The following is a 13644-nucleotide window of genomic DNA, read 5'->3' on the forward strand; positions in this document are numbered from 1 at the left end:
CTTCAAGATGTTCAGACGTTCATAGGTGACAAGCAGGGTCAAATAATAATCACAGTGGTTATAGAGGACACAACAGGTCAGCACCTCAGGAGTAAATGTCAGTTGACTTTTCATAGCCCAGCATTCAGAGGTTGAGAGATCCCGGGATAAGGTAGCATGTCTAGTGAACAGGTCAGGGTTCCATAGATGCAGGCAGAACAGCAGAAACTGGAGTAGCAGCACAACCAGGTGGACTGGGGAGTCTTCAGGCCAGGTAGTTCTGAGGCATGGTCATAGGGCTCAGGTCCTCACATGCCCTGTACCAATCAAAAGTTTGGACACACCTACTCATTCAACTTATATTTTTACTATTTTTCACAATGTATAGTAATAATGAAGAAATCAAAACTATGAAAAAAACACATGGAATCATGAAGTAACCAAAAAAGTGTTCAACACAAAATATATTTAAAATGTTAGATTCCTCAAAGTAGCCACGCTTTGCCTTGATGACAACTTTGCACACCCTTGGCATTCTCTCAACCAGCTTCATCTGGAATGCTTTTCCGAACAGTCTTGGCGTTCCCACATATGCTGAGCTCTTGTTGGCTGCTTTTCCTTCATTCTGCAGCCCAAATCCCAATTGGTATTTTATTAGGATCCCCATTAGCTGTTGCGATAGCAGATACTCATCAATACTTGGTTGTAAATGTTGGTGGCAGTTGTGAAAAGAATATAGCAGCAATCATTGAAAATGCAATTGCTGATTAGGCTATTTTCCCCTTTAACAATGTGGTCTATCCACTAGGAATTCATGTACCATACGGACACATTTACAATGTCGATCAATATTTTTTTTTACAGTTAAAGTTACAATTGCCTGTCAATTACCAAAATGAAAGTCACCCAGTAAATTACCAGTAGCTCTGCGACGATATCACAGCTCCAATAAGTCCCTTATGGTGAACGAGAGGCTTGAAGACACGTTACTATTTGGAGCACACAGCTCATAATCTGCTGTAGGGGAACAACTGGGCATTATCAACTGAATTACACTAAATCAGTACAGATTTATTAGGTGTCAGTTAAAGCCAAACTTCCCATCACAGCTGGGTAACAGGTTGATTGACCTCTAGGCTGTCTAATAAAGTTGTGATGCAGAGTCAAGGTCCACAACTGTAGTTAACCATTTCAATCCTATGGAGCTTGAGTTGACAGTTGGTCCCTTAATTGACATGGCACTATTATAAGATACAGAATATGACACCCTCTGTGGTCAGAGGTAACATCCTTGCTAAAACTCATGTTAAACTTCTCCTATTGTTATGACCCTCAGCCACTAGTAGGTCTACAATTGTCACTGGTATGAAGATATTCAGAAAGACAGAGCAAAGAACCTGAATAGACTGATACATCTATTACCACAGGTCAACACTTAAAACAACCTTTAGTGATATTTTTAATTGTTTTACAAGAAGCCTTGCCTCAAATACAAGTAGCATTGTCAACAGAAACATCTCAATACACCAGTTTAACACTCCCCTCCCTATAAATGCAAAGTCAGGAGTTCTGGTCTGAGGCTGGAGGCCATAGCCTGGGGATGGAAGTAGTTTAGCTCTGGCCTCCCAGGGTGTGCTTGTCAAACAAGTACTCTGCAATCTTGCTTTTGACAGCATCCATCTTGGTGAGGTTGGTGATGTGGTCTCCCAGCTTCTTAATGGCCTCCACCTGCTCATTCAGGTAATGGGTCTCCAGGAAGTCACACAGCTAAAGAGGGAAAACACAGGTCAGACAAGAGAATGAATACAGACCATTGTAGATACAGTAACACACAAGAGCCTGGTGGTAATGGCATAAGTGCAGATATAACTATAAGCAAGTCAGTTAAAAACAAATTTACAAGAAAATCCTAACGTGGAACAGTGGGTTAACTACCTTGTTCAGGGGCAGAACAGATTTTTAGCTTGTCAGCTAGAGGATTAGAGCCAGCAACCTTCTGGTTACTGGACCAACGCTCTAACCGCTAGGCAACCTGCCGCCCCTTATGCATTAGCTGCATTGTGTGCATAGTATGCATCTGGACTATCGTGTGCTTGCAAAGCAGCAGGTCACACAATCCTGTGTCATTAGTTATCATCTCCTGGGACAGTACCTGTATTCTATGTGATACATACATGTGGTTCCACCATAACTTACATGGGGGTCAACCTTGTCAGAGGCAATCTTGTGCAGGTCCAGCAGGGCCTGGTTCACATTCTTCTCCAGCTGCAGAGCACACTGCATGGCCTCCAGCCCATTGCCCCACTCATCACGTTCTGGCTTCTACACAGGACAGAGTGAACACAGGAGGGTTAGGGACTACTAGCAGATGTTAAGGTCAGGATAAAGTGAACAGTGTTACTTCTCATACTCAGTTCAGTGGTTAGAGACAGTATGTTCAGGACTACAGGATCTCTAGCTAGATCAACTTAACGCTGGAGACACTTTCCTCCATGGAGTAAAAACATTTTATATCAGTCTACAATCTAAAATGTGTTTCCTATGCTCAAGGGCTTACCTTGATGTCCTGGAGTAAAATGCGTCCACCTCGCTTGTTCTGGAAGGAGAGTAGCTTCTCCGCGTGCTCCCGCTCCTCATCTCTGTTCTCCTTGAAGAAATGCGCGAAGCCAGGCAGAGCCACATCGTCACGGGAGAAATAGAAAGCCTGGGTGGATAAACATTAAACATTGTAGTTAGAAGAAAAAATGCCAAACATGACTCGCATTCTGTTCATGTTGTGGCAACTAAGCTTGATGATATAGGCATGAATAAATCTAGTCTGTAGTCTACTTGGTGACCGGACAATTAACCTGTCAAGGAGTTGTTACGCGCTCTGTCCAAGGTAGGATAGATTCCCGGCTTCATTTGGATGTTATACCTACCTGGAGGCAATTAATAGCCATGCCAAGTATAACTCAAATGTGTACTTAACGGAGTTGAGGTTATTGGCTACAGAAAAGTCAGGTGTAAAGTGGAGTTTAGGCGCAAGCATAATAATAAACAGGCAGATCAACAAAACGGTCATCTTGGTAGACTCCTTACCATTGAAGTGTAGGTGTAGGAGGCAAACATCTCCAAATGGCTCATCCGGTTGATGGCAGCTTCGCAATCGTGGTGATAGTTCTGGCGGATCTGAGACTCCATTTTGGCAGATTATCTTATATCTAAATGAACGGTACAAAAAAAAGGGTTTATTCGACTACCTTGCTATTATAGTTCAAGTAAGTGTTATGTTATCAATCCGGAATCTTCTTTAATGCGGGACGAAGGCAGAGGAGTTCCGTTCAATCACTGTTGAAGCAAGAACTTCTTCATGCGTCTTCTCAGACTTGTGAACTGGAAGGAGTCTTGTTCGCTCAATTTATACTTTCAAACCGAAAGCGTCAGTGAAATCACCCTCACAAAGCGTAGCCAATCACCTTTAGAATTTCAATAGGAATTTGGCGGATCTTTGATGACAATCCCGCTCCTCAGGACTGAATGTAACATTGTGTGTTCTCATGAATTCCTGCTAATCATATCGTTGGCCATCATTATTCAATAATTGTTTAATCCAAATAATGTTGTTGTCAAACCAGAAAAAATGAAGACTTGTTTTTGTGTTTTATGTCTTTCTTATTCCAGATTGTATACTTATGCTCTTATGTCAGATGATTTTGGAGTGAGTTAAAATATTTTATCTTAAAGAGAAGACTATTAATGTTAATCTGAGAGACTCTGATATTACGTTTTATTTTGATCCAAATGATATGGACCCTGATTTAACTTTCATTGTTCATTTGTTTATCTTTCATGGAAGATTCTTTATCCATAAAATGAAGTGGGCAAAGAACAACCCCCTCTTCACATTACTTAAGATAGAATTTAAATATTATTTTGAAAAGATCAGTAAATGTAAAAACAAAAAAGCAATATAAGACACTCATATCTCCCTCACTATCTTTAAACACCAACTGTCAGAGCAGGTCACAGATCATTGAACCTGTACATAGCCCATTTGTAAGTAGCCCATCCAACTACCTCATCCCCATATTGTTACTTATTTTTTTGTCCTTTGCACCAGCAGTATCTCTACTTCCACATTCTTCTTCTGCACATCTATCACTCCAGTGTTTTATTGCTAAATTGTAATCACATCGCCACTACGGCCAATGTATTGCCCTACCTCCCTAATCTTACCTAATTTGCACACACTGTATATATATATATATTTTTTCTATTGCGTTATTGACTGTATGTTTGTTTATTCCATGTGTAACTCTGTGTTATTGTTTGTGTCGCACTGCTTTGCTTTATCTTGGCCAGGTCACAATTGTAAATGAGAACTTGTTCTCAACTGGCCTACCTGGTTAAATAAAGGTGAAGTAAAAACATTAAATAACAAGTGTTTAACTAATTGAAAAGGAATCTTGATATGTAATACCCCTGTCTGTTAGGTTTATGTACTCTTCTTTGTATATTTTTTTGTATTGTTGTGGTCATAATAATTAATATATATAAATGACTATCCCACTCATACACTGAAGCAAAGATCATTTATTATATTGACAAGAGAGCCGAGTGACCACAATGGAAATGCATGTGCTCAATAATTGAAGACAGGAACAGGTGGGGACCATTCTAGCTAATGAGAGGGCAGGTACGAGTGTGAACAACACGCACAACTAAAAGTCGTTTTTCTCAAAGTTGCAGAAATGCTACGTGCATCCACATATATCAGTACATTTGTAAAAGCTTAAACATTACGAAACTTCTATTCGATCAAAATCCTCAAGTAATTAGAAAATAAAATGGGATTATCTCACGGGGAAAGATTTTGGGCAAAGTAAAAGATCGCGCCTTCACGGCTTCATCTCGGTCTGTTATTTGTTTTATATAAAAATATAAAAACGTTGTTTATTAAAAAAGTCCAATTCTATGGGTAACACCTAAAGCCATAGTATCAGGCAAAAGCAATATGCTACAGTGCAGGTCTAACACAGCGGTTATTGTTGGAAAAGGTCTGTGTTTGCTGTATCCTTTGAAGAAAATAGGAAGAATTTGAACATTCATTCTAATATTAGGCTAATTTAGAAATAGTCTACATCTACGTTTGATTTAGGATATAAAAGGAATTGAACTTTGAGACGCAGTTCTGTAAACCTCTGTTTCATTCTCTAAGAGCACATGTTTCAATAGCATATGTAGCTTTTCCAGAATGCAGTCAAAACAAAAACTGTAGGGTTTATCACACATTTTTTTTATATCAATTACATTTTCAGAATGAGGTATGGGAATAAAGTAGTGGACAGAGAAAGAAAGGCTGGCTTTTGTAGAAATGGTATTTGATGATACACCTTTCGGTTTCAAATAACATATTGTACTTCACAAATGGTAGGTCAAAGTTGATTACATTAGATTAGAAATAACTACACAAAATCAGTAGCTACATACGTCTAACCATACATAGGTTATTAAGCTAAAACTGTGAAGTGGAAAATGTTTTACAGCTAATGAAAATAAATCAAAGACGACAGTAATAAAGTACCGTCCTAAACAACTTCAGTTCACATGACGTGATCTTCCACAACTGTTGACAGGGTGCTTTCATGGTGCTGGGTTATTGCTCAATACAGCCATGTAGTTGAAACATCATTGGTATTTATAAGAACTAGAGCTGTGTTCGAATACTCATACTAACTGCACTAACCATACTATTTGTGATGGAAGTGGAGTATGTAGTATGGTTATTGGTCATAGTATGGATATAGTTAGTATGCCAGAAGTTCCCGGATGTCATACAAAATTTGCCAAAATACGTAGTATACAAGCAGTGGACATTATTTCCGTGCTGTCAGGGCCCATAATGCAATTCTTCAGAAAACGGCCGTGACCTCACAACATTTTCAGATTTAAAAAAAATGGCAGAAAAACATCTGTTTTTGAGTACAATTATTGTCCAACAAGTGTTTAAGGCCTTGATTGTTTAATGCTAACATTAGATTACTCATAAAAGTGTAATACAAATCTCCAAACATATTTTTGTTTTGTTTTATAGCTATATTAAATGCTCCAGGGCTAATTTAGTTAGTCATCTGGCATGGTTTTCTAGATTTTGAACATAAAATAACAATTATAAAGCTAACATTATCCATTAGGTCTAGCACAGCAAATACATTAATTGTTGAAGCATATGTTGCAGAACAGTGATTACATTATTTGTTCAGAATATTGACAATAACACCAAAATCAATCTTAAAGGGATTAGTTCCTCTGTAGAGATGGGAGAACCTTCCAGAAGGACAACCATCTCTGCAGCACCAATCAGGCATTTATGGTAGAGTGGCCAAACGGAAGCCACTTCTCAGTAAAAGCCACTTGTCAGCCCATTTGGAGTTTGCCAAAAGGCACCTAAAGGACTCTTAGTATAAGGGCACAAGGCGAGACCAAGATGCAGACACGGGAGGCAGATGGTTTGAGTCTTTGAAATGTATTAGTATCCAAGGGGCAGGCAAGAGAATGGTCATGGACAGGCAACAAGATCATAACAAGGTCAGAGTCCAGGAGGTACAGAGCGGCAGGCAGGTTCAGAGGGAGGGCAGGCAAGTGTCAAAACCGGGAGGACTGACACAAGAGAGATAAGAAAAATCAGGGGCACGGGAAATACACGCTGGTAGACTTGACATTACGAATTGGCACAGAGAGACAGGAAACACAGGGATAAATACACCTGGGAAAAGAATTGACACCTGGAGGGGTGGAGACAATCACAAGTGAAACAGATCATGGTGTGACACTTAGACCATGAGAAACAAGATTCTCTGGTCTGATGAAACCAAGACTGAACTCTTTGGCCTGAATGCCACATGTCACCTCTGGAGGAAACCTGGCAAAATCCCTACGGTGAATCATGGTGATGGCAGCATCATACCGTTGGAATGTTTTTCAGTGGCAGGGACTGGGAGACTAGCAAGGATCGAGGGAAAGATGAACAAAGAAAAGTACAGAGATCCTTGATGAAAAGCTGCTCCAGAGCATTCAGGACCTCAGACTGGGGGCGAAGGTGCAACTTCTAACAGGACAACGACCATAAGCACACAGCCAAGACAACACAGGACTGGCTTTGGGACATGTCTCTGAATGTCCTTGAGTGGCCCAGCCAGAGCCCGGACATGAACCCGATCGATCATCTCTGGAGAGAACTGAAAATAGCTGTGTAGCGATGCTCCACCTCCAACCTGACAGAGCTTGAGAGGATCTGCAGAGATGAATAGGAGAAACTCCACAAATACAAGTGTGCCAAGCTTGTAGCATCATACCCAAGAACACTTGAGGCTGTAATCACTGCCGAAGGTTCTTCAACAAAGTACTGAGCAAAGGGTCTGAATACTTATGTAAATGTGATATTTCCGTATTTATTTATTTTTTATATAGATTTGCAAAAATGTCTGAAAACCTGTTTTTGCTGTGTCATTATGGGATATTGTGTGTATGCTGATGAGGGGGGAAAACAATTAATCAGTTTTAGAATAAGGCTTTAACATCACAAAATGTGGAAAAAGTCAATGGGTCTGAATACTTTCTGAATGCACTGTATATGATCATTAAGGCCAGATCGTTCTTCAAGATGTTCAGACGTTCATAGGTGACAAGCAGGGTCAAATAATAATCACAGTGGTTATAGAGGACACATGTCAGCACCTCAGGAGTAAATGTCAGTTAACTTTTCATAGCCCAGCATTCAGAGGTTGAGAGGTCGATGGAGAAACGAAACAGCAGGTCCCGGGATAAGGTAGCATGTCTAGTGAACAGGTCAGGGTTCCATAGCTGCAGGCAGAACAGCAGAAACTGGAGCAGCAGCATCACCAGGTGGACTGGGGAGTGTTCAGGCCAGGTAGTTCTGAGGCATGGTCATAGGGCTCAGGTCCTCACATGCCCTGCCCAGACTATAGAAGCATATACAATACCAATCAAAAGTTTGGACACACCTACTCATTCAACTTATATTTTTACTATTTTCCACAATGTATAGTAATAGTGAAGACATCAAAACTATGAAAAATACACGGAATCATGAAGTAACCAAAAAAGTGTTAATCACATCTATATTTAAAATGTCAGATTCTTCAAAGTAGCCACGCTTTGCATTGATGACAACTTTGCACACTCTTGGCACTCTCAACCATCTTCATCTGGAATGCTTTTCCAAACAGTCTTGGAGTTCCCACATATGCTGAGCACTTTTTGGCTGCTTTTCCTTCATTCTGCAGCCCAAATCATCCCAATTTGGTAATTGGTATTTTATTAGGATCCCCATTAGCTGTTGCGATAGCAGATACTCATCAATACTTGGTTGTAAATGTTGGTTGCAGTTGTGAAAAGAATATAGCAGCAATTATTGAAAATGCAATTGCTGATTAGGCTATTTCCCCCTTTAACCAGGTAGCCTACCCACTAGGAACTCATGTACCATATGGACACATTAACAATGTCGATCAATATTTTTTCCAGTTCAAGTTTAAGTTGAGCTTGCCTGTCAATTACCAAATGACAGTCAGTAAATTACCAGTAGCTCTGCAACCATATGACAGCCCCTCATGGTGAACGAGAGGCTTGAAGACTCATTGTATGGAGCATAGTTCATAATTTGCTGTAGGGGAACAATTGGGCATTATCAACTGAAATAAACTGAATCAGTACAGATTTATTAGGTGTCAGTTAAAGCCGAACTTCCCATCACAGCTGGTTAACAGGTTTGATTGACCTCTAGGCTGTCTAATAAACTTGTGATGCACAGAGTAAAGGTCCACAACTGTAGTTAACCATTTCAATTCTATGGAGTTTGAGTTGAAAGTTGGTCCCTAAATTGACATGGCACTATTACAAGATACAGTATGACACCCTCTGTGGTTAGAGGTAACATCCTTTATAAAACTCATGTTAGACTTCCCCTATTGTTACGACCCTTAGCCACTAGTAGGTCTACAATTGTCACTGGTATGAAGAAGCTCAGTAAAAGAGAAAAGCACCTGAATAGACTGACACAACATCTATTACTACAGGTCAACACTTAAAACCTTTAGTGATATTTTTTAATTGTTTTACAAGAAGCCTTGCCTCAAATACAAGTAGTGTTGTAAACAGAAACATCTCAATACACCAGTTTAACACTCTCCCATCCCTATAAATGTAAAGCCAGTAGGATCTAGCAGAGAAGCCAGGAGTCCTGGTCTGAGGCTGGAGGCCGTAGCCTGGGGATGGAAGTGGTTTAGCTCTGGCCTCCCAGGGTGTGCTTGTCAAACAGGTACTCTGCCATCTTGTTTTTGACATCATCCATCTTGGTGAGGTTGGTGATGTGGTCTCCCAGCTTCTTAATGGCCTCCACCTGCTCATTCAGGTAATGGGTCTCCAGGAAGTCACACAGCTAAAGAGGGAAAACAGGTCAGACAAGAGAATGAATACAGACCATTGTAGATACAGTAACACACAAGAGCCTGGTGGTAATGGAATAAGGGAAGATAATGAGGTGTCTGCAGTTTATTATTTAACTAGGCAAGTCAGTTAAGAATACCTCCTTATTTCCATTGGCATCCTAATGTGGAACAGTGGGTCAACTGCCTTGTTCAGGGGCGGAACATATTTTTACCTTCTCAGCTCCGGGATTCAAACCAGCAACCTTAGTTACTGGCCCAAAGCTCTAACCACTAGACAACCTGCTGCACCTTTTGCAAACATGCATTAACGGCATAGTGTGCATCTGTGGACTATTGTGTGCATGTTAAGCAGGTCACAATCATGTCATTAATTAGCAGAGATACAACCTGATCATCTCGTGGGACAGTACCTGTATTCTATGTGATACATACATGTGGTTCCACCATAACTTACATGGGGGTCAACCTTGTCAGAGGCAATCTTGTGTAGGTCCAGCAGGGCCTGGTTCACATTCTTCTCCAGCTGCAGAGCACACTGCATGGCCTCCAGCCCATTGCCCCACTCATCACGTTCTGGCTTCTACACAGGACAGAGTGAACACAGAAATGTTAATGACCACTAGCAGATGTTAAGATGAGGATAAAGTTTAGTTACACCCCTTACACTTTCAGTTCAGTGGTTAGAGGCAGTATGTTCAGGACTACAGGTTCTCTAGATCAACTTACTCCATGGAGGAGAGTGTGTACAAGTGGTAAAGACATTTAACAACCTACAATCTAAATGTGTTTTTCGACGCTCAGGCGCTCACCTTGATGTCCTGGAGTAAAATGCGTCCACCTCTCTTGTTCTGGAAGGAGAGTAGCTTTTCGGCGTGCTCCCGCTCCTCGTCGCTGTTCTCCTTGAAGAAGTGCGCGAAGCCACGCAGAGCCACATCGTCACGGGAGAAATAGAAAGCCTGGGGGGATAAACAAAACAGTGTGGTTAGAATAAAAAATAAAAATGTCAAACGTGACTGGGCGTTATGTTCTTGTTGTTGCAACTAAACTTGATGACAAAGGCATGAATCAAGCTAGTCTGTAGTCTACTTGGTAACCTGCCGATTAACCTGTCAAGGAGTTGTTACGCGCTCTGTCCAAGATAGATTCCCGGCTTCATTTTTTTATTAAAAAAATCAAATATGCACTTCACGGAATTAATTGGCTATTAATTATCTAGGCCAACAGAATAAAAAGAAAGGTGAAAAAGAGGCATTTAGGCCCAGGAACAATACAGGTAAAACAAAACGGTCACCTTGGTAAACTCCTTACCATTGAAGTGTAGGTGTAGGAGGCAAACATCTCCAAGTTTATCATCCGGTTGATAGCAGCTTCGCAATCGTGGTGATAGTTCTGGCGGATCTGAGACTCCATTTTGGCAGATTATCTTTAATATCTAAATGAACGGTACAAAAAAAATGGTTTAATCGACGATCTTGCTATTATAGTTCAGGTAAGTGTTATGTTATCAATCCGGAATGTTCTATAATGCGGGACGAAGGCAGAGGAGTTCCGTTCAATCACTGTTGAAGCAAGAACTTCTTCATGCGTCTTCTCAGACTTGTGAACTGGAAGGAGTCTTGTTCGCTCTATTTATTGTTCCAAACCGAATGCGTCAGTGAAATCACCCTCACAAAGCGTAGCCAATCACCTTTAGAATTTCAACAGGAATTTGGCGGATCTTTGATGCCAATCCCACTCCTCAGGACTGAATGTAACATTGTGTGTTCTCATGAATTCTTGCAAATCATATCGTTGGCCATCATTATTCAATAATTGTTTAATCCAAATAATGGATTGTTTTTGTGTTTTATGTCTTTCTTATTCCAGATTGTATACTTATGCTCTTATGTCAGAAGATTTTGGAGTGAGTTAGAAGATTTTATCTTAAAGAGAAGACTATTAATGTTAATCTGAGAGACTCTGATATTACCTTTTATTTTGATCCAAATGATATGGACCCTGATTTAACTTTCATTGTTCATTTGTTTATCTTTCATGGAAGATTCTTTATCCATACAATGAAGTGGGCAAATAACAAACCCCTTTTAACATTATTTAAGATAGAATTTAAATATTATTTTGAAAAGATCAGTAAATGTAAAAACAAAAAAGCAATATAAGAGACTCATATCTCCCTCACTATCTTTAAACACCAACTGTCAGAGCAGGCCTTCTGCACATCTATCACTCCAGTGTTTTATTGCTAAATTGTAATCACTTCGCCACTACGCCCAATGTATTGCCCTACCTCCCTAATCTTACCTAATTTGCACACACTGTATATATATATTTCTTTTCTATTGCGTTATTGACTGTATGTTTGTTTATTCCATGTGTAACTCTGTGTTATTGTTTGTGTCGCACTGCTTTGCTTTATCTTGGCCAGGTCACAATTGTAAATGAGAACTTGTTCTCAACTGGCCTACCTGGTTAAATAAAGGTGAAGTAAAAACATTAAATAAAAAGTGTTTAACTAATTGAAAAGGAATCTTGATATGTAATACCCCTGTCTGTTAGGTTTATGTTAGGTTTATGTACTCTTCTTTGTATATTTGTTTGTATTGTTGTGCTCATAATAATTAATAAATATATATAGATATATCTATATATATATATATAAATGACTAAACCACTCATACACTGAAGCAAAGATAATTTATTATATTGACAAGAGAGCCGAGTGACCACAATGGCAATGCATGTGCTCAATGATTGAAGACAGGAACAGGTGGGGACCATTCTAGCTAATGAGAGGGCAGGTATGAGTGTGAGCAACACGCAACACTAAAAGTCGTTTTTCTCAAAGTTGCCGAAATGCTACGTGCATCCACATATATCAGTACATTTGTAACAGCTTAAACATTATGAAACTTATAGTCAATCAAAATCCTCATGTAATTAGAAAATAAAATGGGATTATCTCACGGTGAAAGATTTTGGGCAAAGTAAAAGCTCTCGCCTTGAAGGCTTCATCTCGGTCTGTTATTTTTTTATAAAAAAAAACGTTGTTTATTAAAAAGTAAAATTCTATTGGTAACACCTAAAGCCATAGTATCAGGCAAAAGCAATATGCTACAGTGCAGGTCTAACTAGAGCGGTTATTGTTGAAAAAGGTCTGTGTTTGTTGTAACCTTTGAAGAAAATAGGAAGAATTTAAACATTCATTCTAATATTAGGCTAATTTAGAAATAGTCTACATCTACGTTTGATTTAGGATATAAAAGGAATTGAACTTTGAGACGCAGTTCTGTAAACCTCTGTTTCATTCTCTAAGAGCACATGTTTCAATAGCATATGTAGCTTTTCCAGAATGCAGTCAAAACAAAAACTGTAGGGTTTATCACATATTTTTTATATCAATAACATTTTCAGAATGAGGTATGGGAATAAAGTAGTGGACAGAGAAAGAAAGGCTGGCTTTTGTAGAAATGGTATTTGTTGATACACCTTTCGGTTTCAAATAACATATTGGACTTCACAAATGGTACGTCAAAGTTGATTACATTAGAAATAACTACACAAAATCAGTAGCTACATACGTCTAACCACACATATGTTATTAAGCTAAAACTGTTGAAGTGGAAAACTTTTTACAGCTAATGAAAATAAATAAAGTAATAAAGTAATAAAAAGGTACAATCCTAACAACTTCAGTTCACATGACCTGATCTTCCACAACTGTTGACAGGGTGCTTTCAGGGTGCTGGGTTATTGCTCAGCCATGTAGTTGAAACGTCATTGGTATTCATAAGAACTAGAGCTGTGTTCGAAAACTCATGCTAACTGCACTAACCATACTATTTGTGATGGAAGTGGAGTATGTAGTATGGTTATTGGTCATAGTATGGATATAGTTAGTATGCCAGAAGTTCCCGGATGTCATACAAAATTTGCCAAAATACGTAGTATACAAGCAGTGGACATTATTTCCGTGCTTTCAGGGTCCATAATGCAATTCTTCAGAAAACGGCCGTGGCCTCACAACGTTTTCAGATTTTTTTTAAATGGCAGAAAATTTTGCCAAAGTCAGATAAAGAGCGGATACAATTTCATTGCTTTTAACTATCTATGACAAATGTTAAGAAATGTTCAGCGATGTAATGAATTTTCAAATAAGTTACGTTACAATTCTTTAGCTACGCTATCCTTACAAACCGCATAGCGTATCTTTGCA

At 39.3% G+C, this 13644-nt stretch overlaps 2 protein-coding genes across 2 annotated transcripts; both read right to left on the reverse strand.

Moving 5' to 3' along the window:
• Window positions 1-1409: 1409 nt before the first annotated feature.
• Window positions 1410-3346, reverse strand: LOC116373386 (ferritin, middle subunit-like). Its single transcript, XM_031821927.1, has 4 exons — window positions 3061-3346; window positions 2537-2683; window positions 2176-2301; window positions 1410-1746 (listed from the first exon to the last, which is right to left on the reverse strand). The coding sequence occupies exons 1-4, from the start codon at window positions 3160-3162 to the stop codon at window positions 1591-1593; spliced, it is 531 nt and encodes a 176-aa protein (XP_031677787.1). The 5' UTR covers window positions 3163-3346; the 3' UTR covers window positions 1410-1590.
• A 5342-nt stretch (window positions 3347-8688) lies between these two features.
• LOC116373390 (ferritin, middle subunit-like) lies at window positions 8689-11048 on the reverse strand. Its single transcript, XM_031821934.1, has 4 exons — window positions 10740-11048; window positions 10241-10387; window positions 9886-10011; window positions 8689-9421 (listed from the first exon to the last, which is right to left on the reverse strand). The coding sequence occupies exons 1-4, from the start codon at window positions 10839-10841 to the stop codon at window positions 9266-9268; spliced, it is 531 nt and encodes a 176-aa protein (XP_031677794.1). The 5' UTR covers window positions 10842-11048; the 3' UTR covers window positions 8689-9265.
• Window positions 11049-13644: the final 2596 nt, after the last annotated feature.

Source organism: Oncorhynchus kisutch, unplaced genomic scaffold (assembly GCF_002021735.2).
Source record: "Oncorhynchus kisutch isolate 150728-3 unplaced genomic scaffold, Okis_V2 scaffold4033, whole genome shotgun sequence".
Lineage (NCBI taxonomy): Eukaryota > Metazoa > Chordata > Actinopteri > Salmoniformes > Salmonidae > Oncorhynchus > Oncorhynchus kisutch.

What these genes read in the sequence shown, in the direction of transcription:
- LOC116373386 (XM_031821927.1), bottom strand. Translation starts at nt 3,162, where the DNA reads ATGGAGTCTCAGATCCGCCAGAACTATCACCACGATTGCGAAGCTGCC. An exon ending in CCTACACCTACACTTCAATG is followed by an intron (nt 2,684 to 3,060) that starts GTAAGGAGTCTA and finishes TTATCCACCCAG; the next exon opens with GCTTTCTATTTCTCCCGTGA. An exon ending in TTTTACTCCAGGACATCAAG is followed by an intron (nt 2,302 to 2,536) that starts GTAAGCCCTTGA and finishes TGTCCTGTGTAG; the next exon opens with AAGCCAGAACGTGATGAGTG.
- LOC116373390 (XM_031821934.1), bottom strand. Translation starts at nt 10,841, where the DNA reads ATGGAGTCTCAGATCCGCCAGAACTATCACCACGATTGCGAAGCTGCT. An exon ending in CCTACACCTACACTTCAATG is followed by an intron (nt 10,388 to 10,739) that starts GTAAGGAGTTTA and finishes TTATCCCCCCAG; the next exon opens with GCTTTCTATTTCTCCCGTGA. An exon ending in CTGACAAGGTTGACCCCCAT is followed by an intron (nt 9,422 to 9,885) that starts GTAAGTTATGGT and finishes TTCCCTCTTTAG; the next exon opens with CTGTGTGACTTCCTGGAGAC.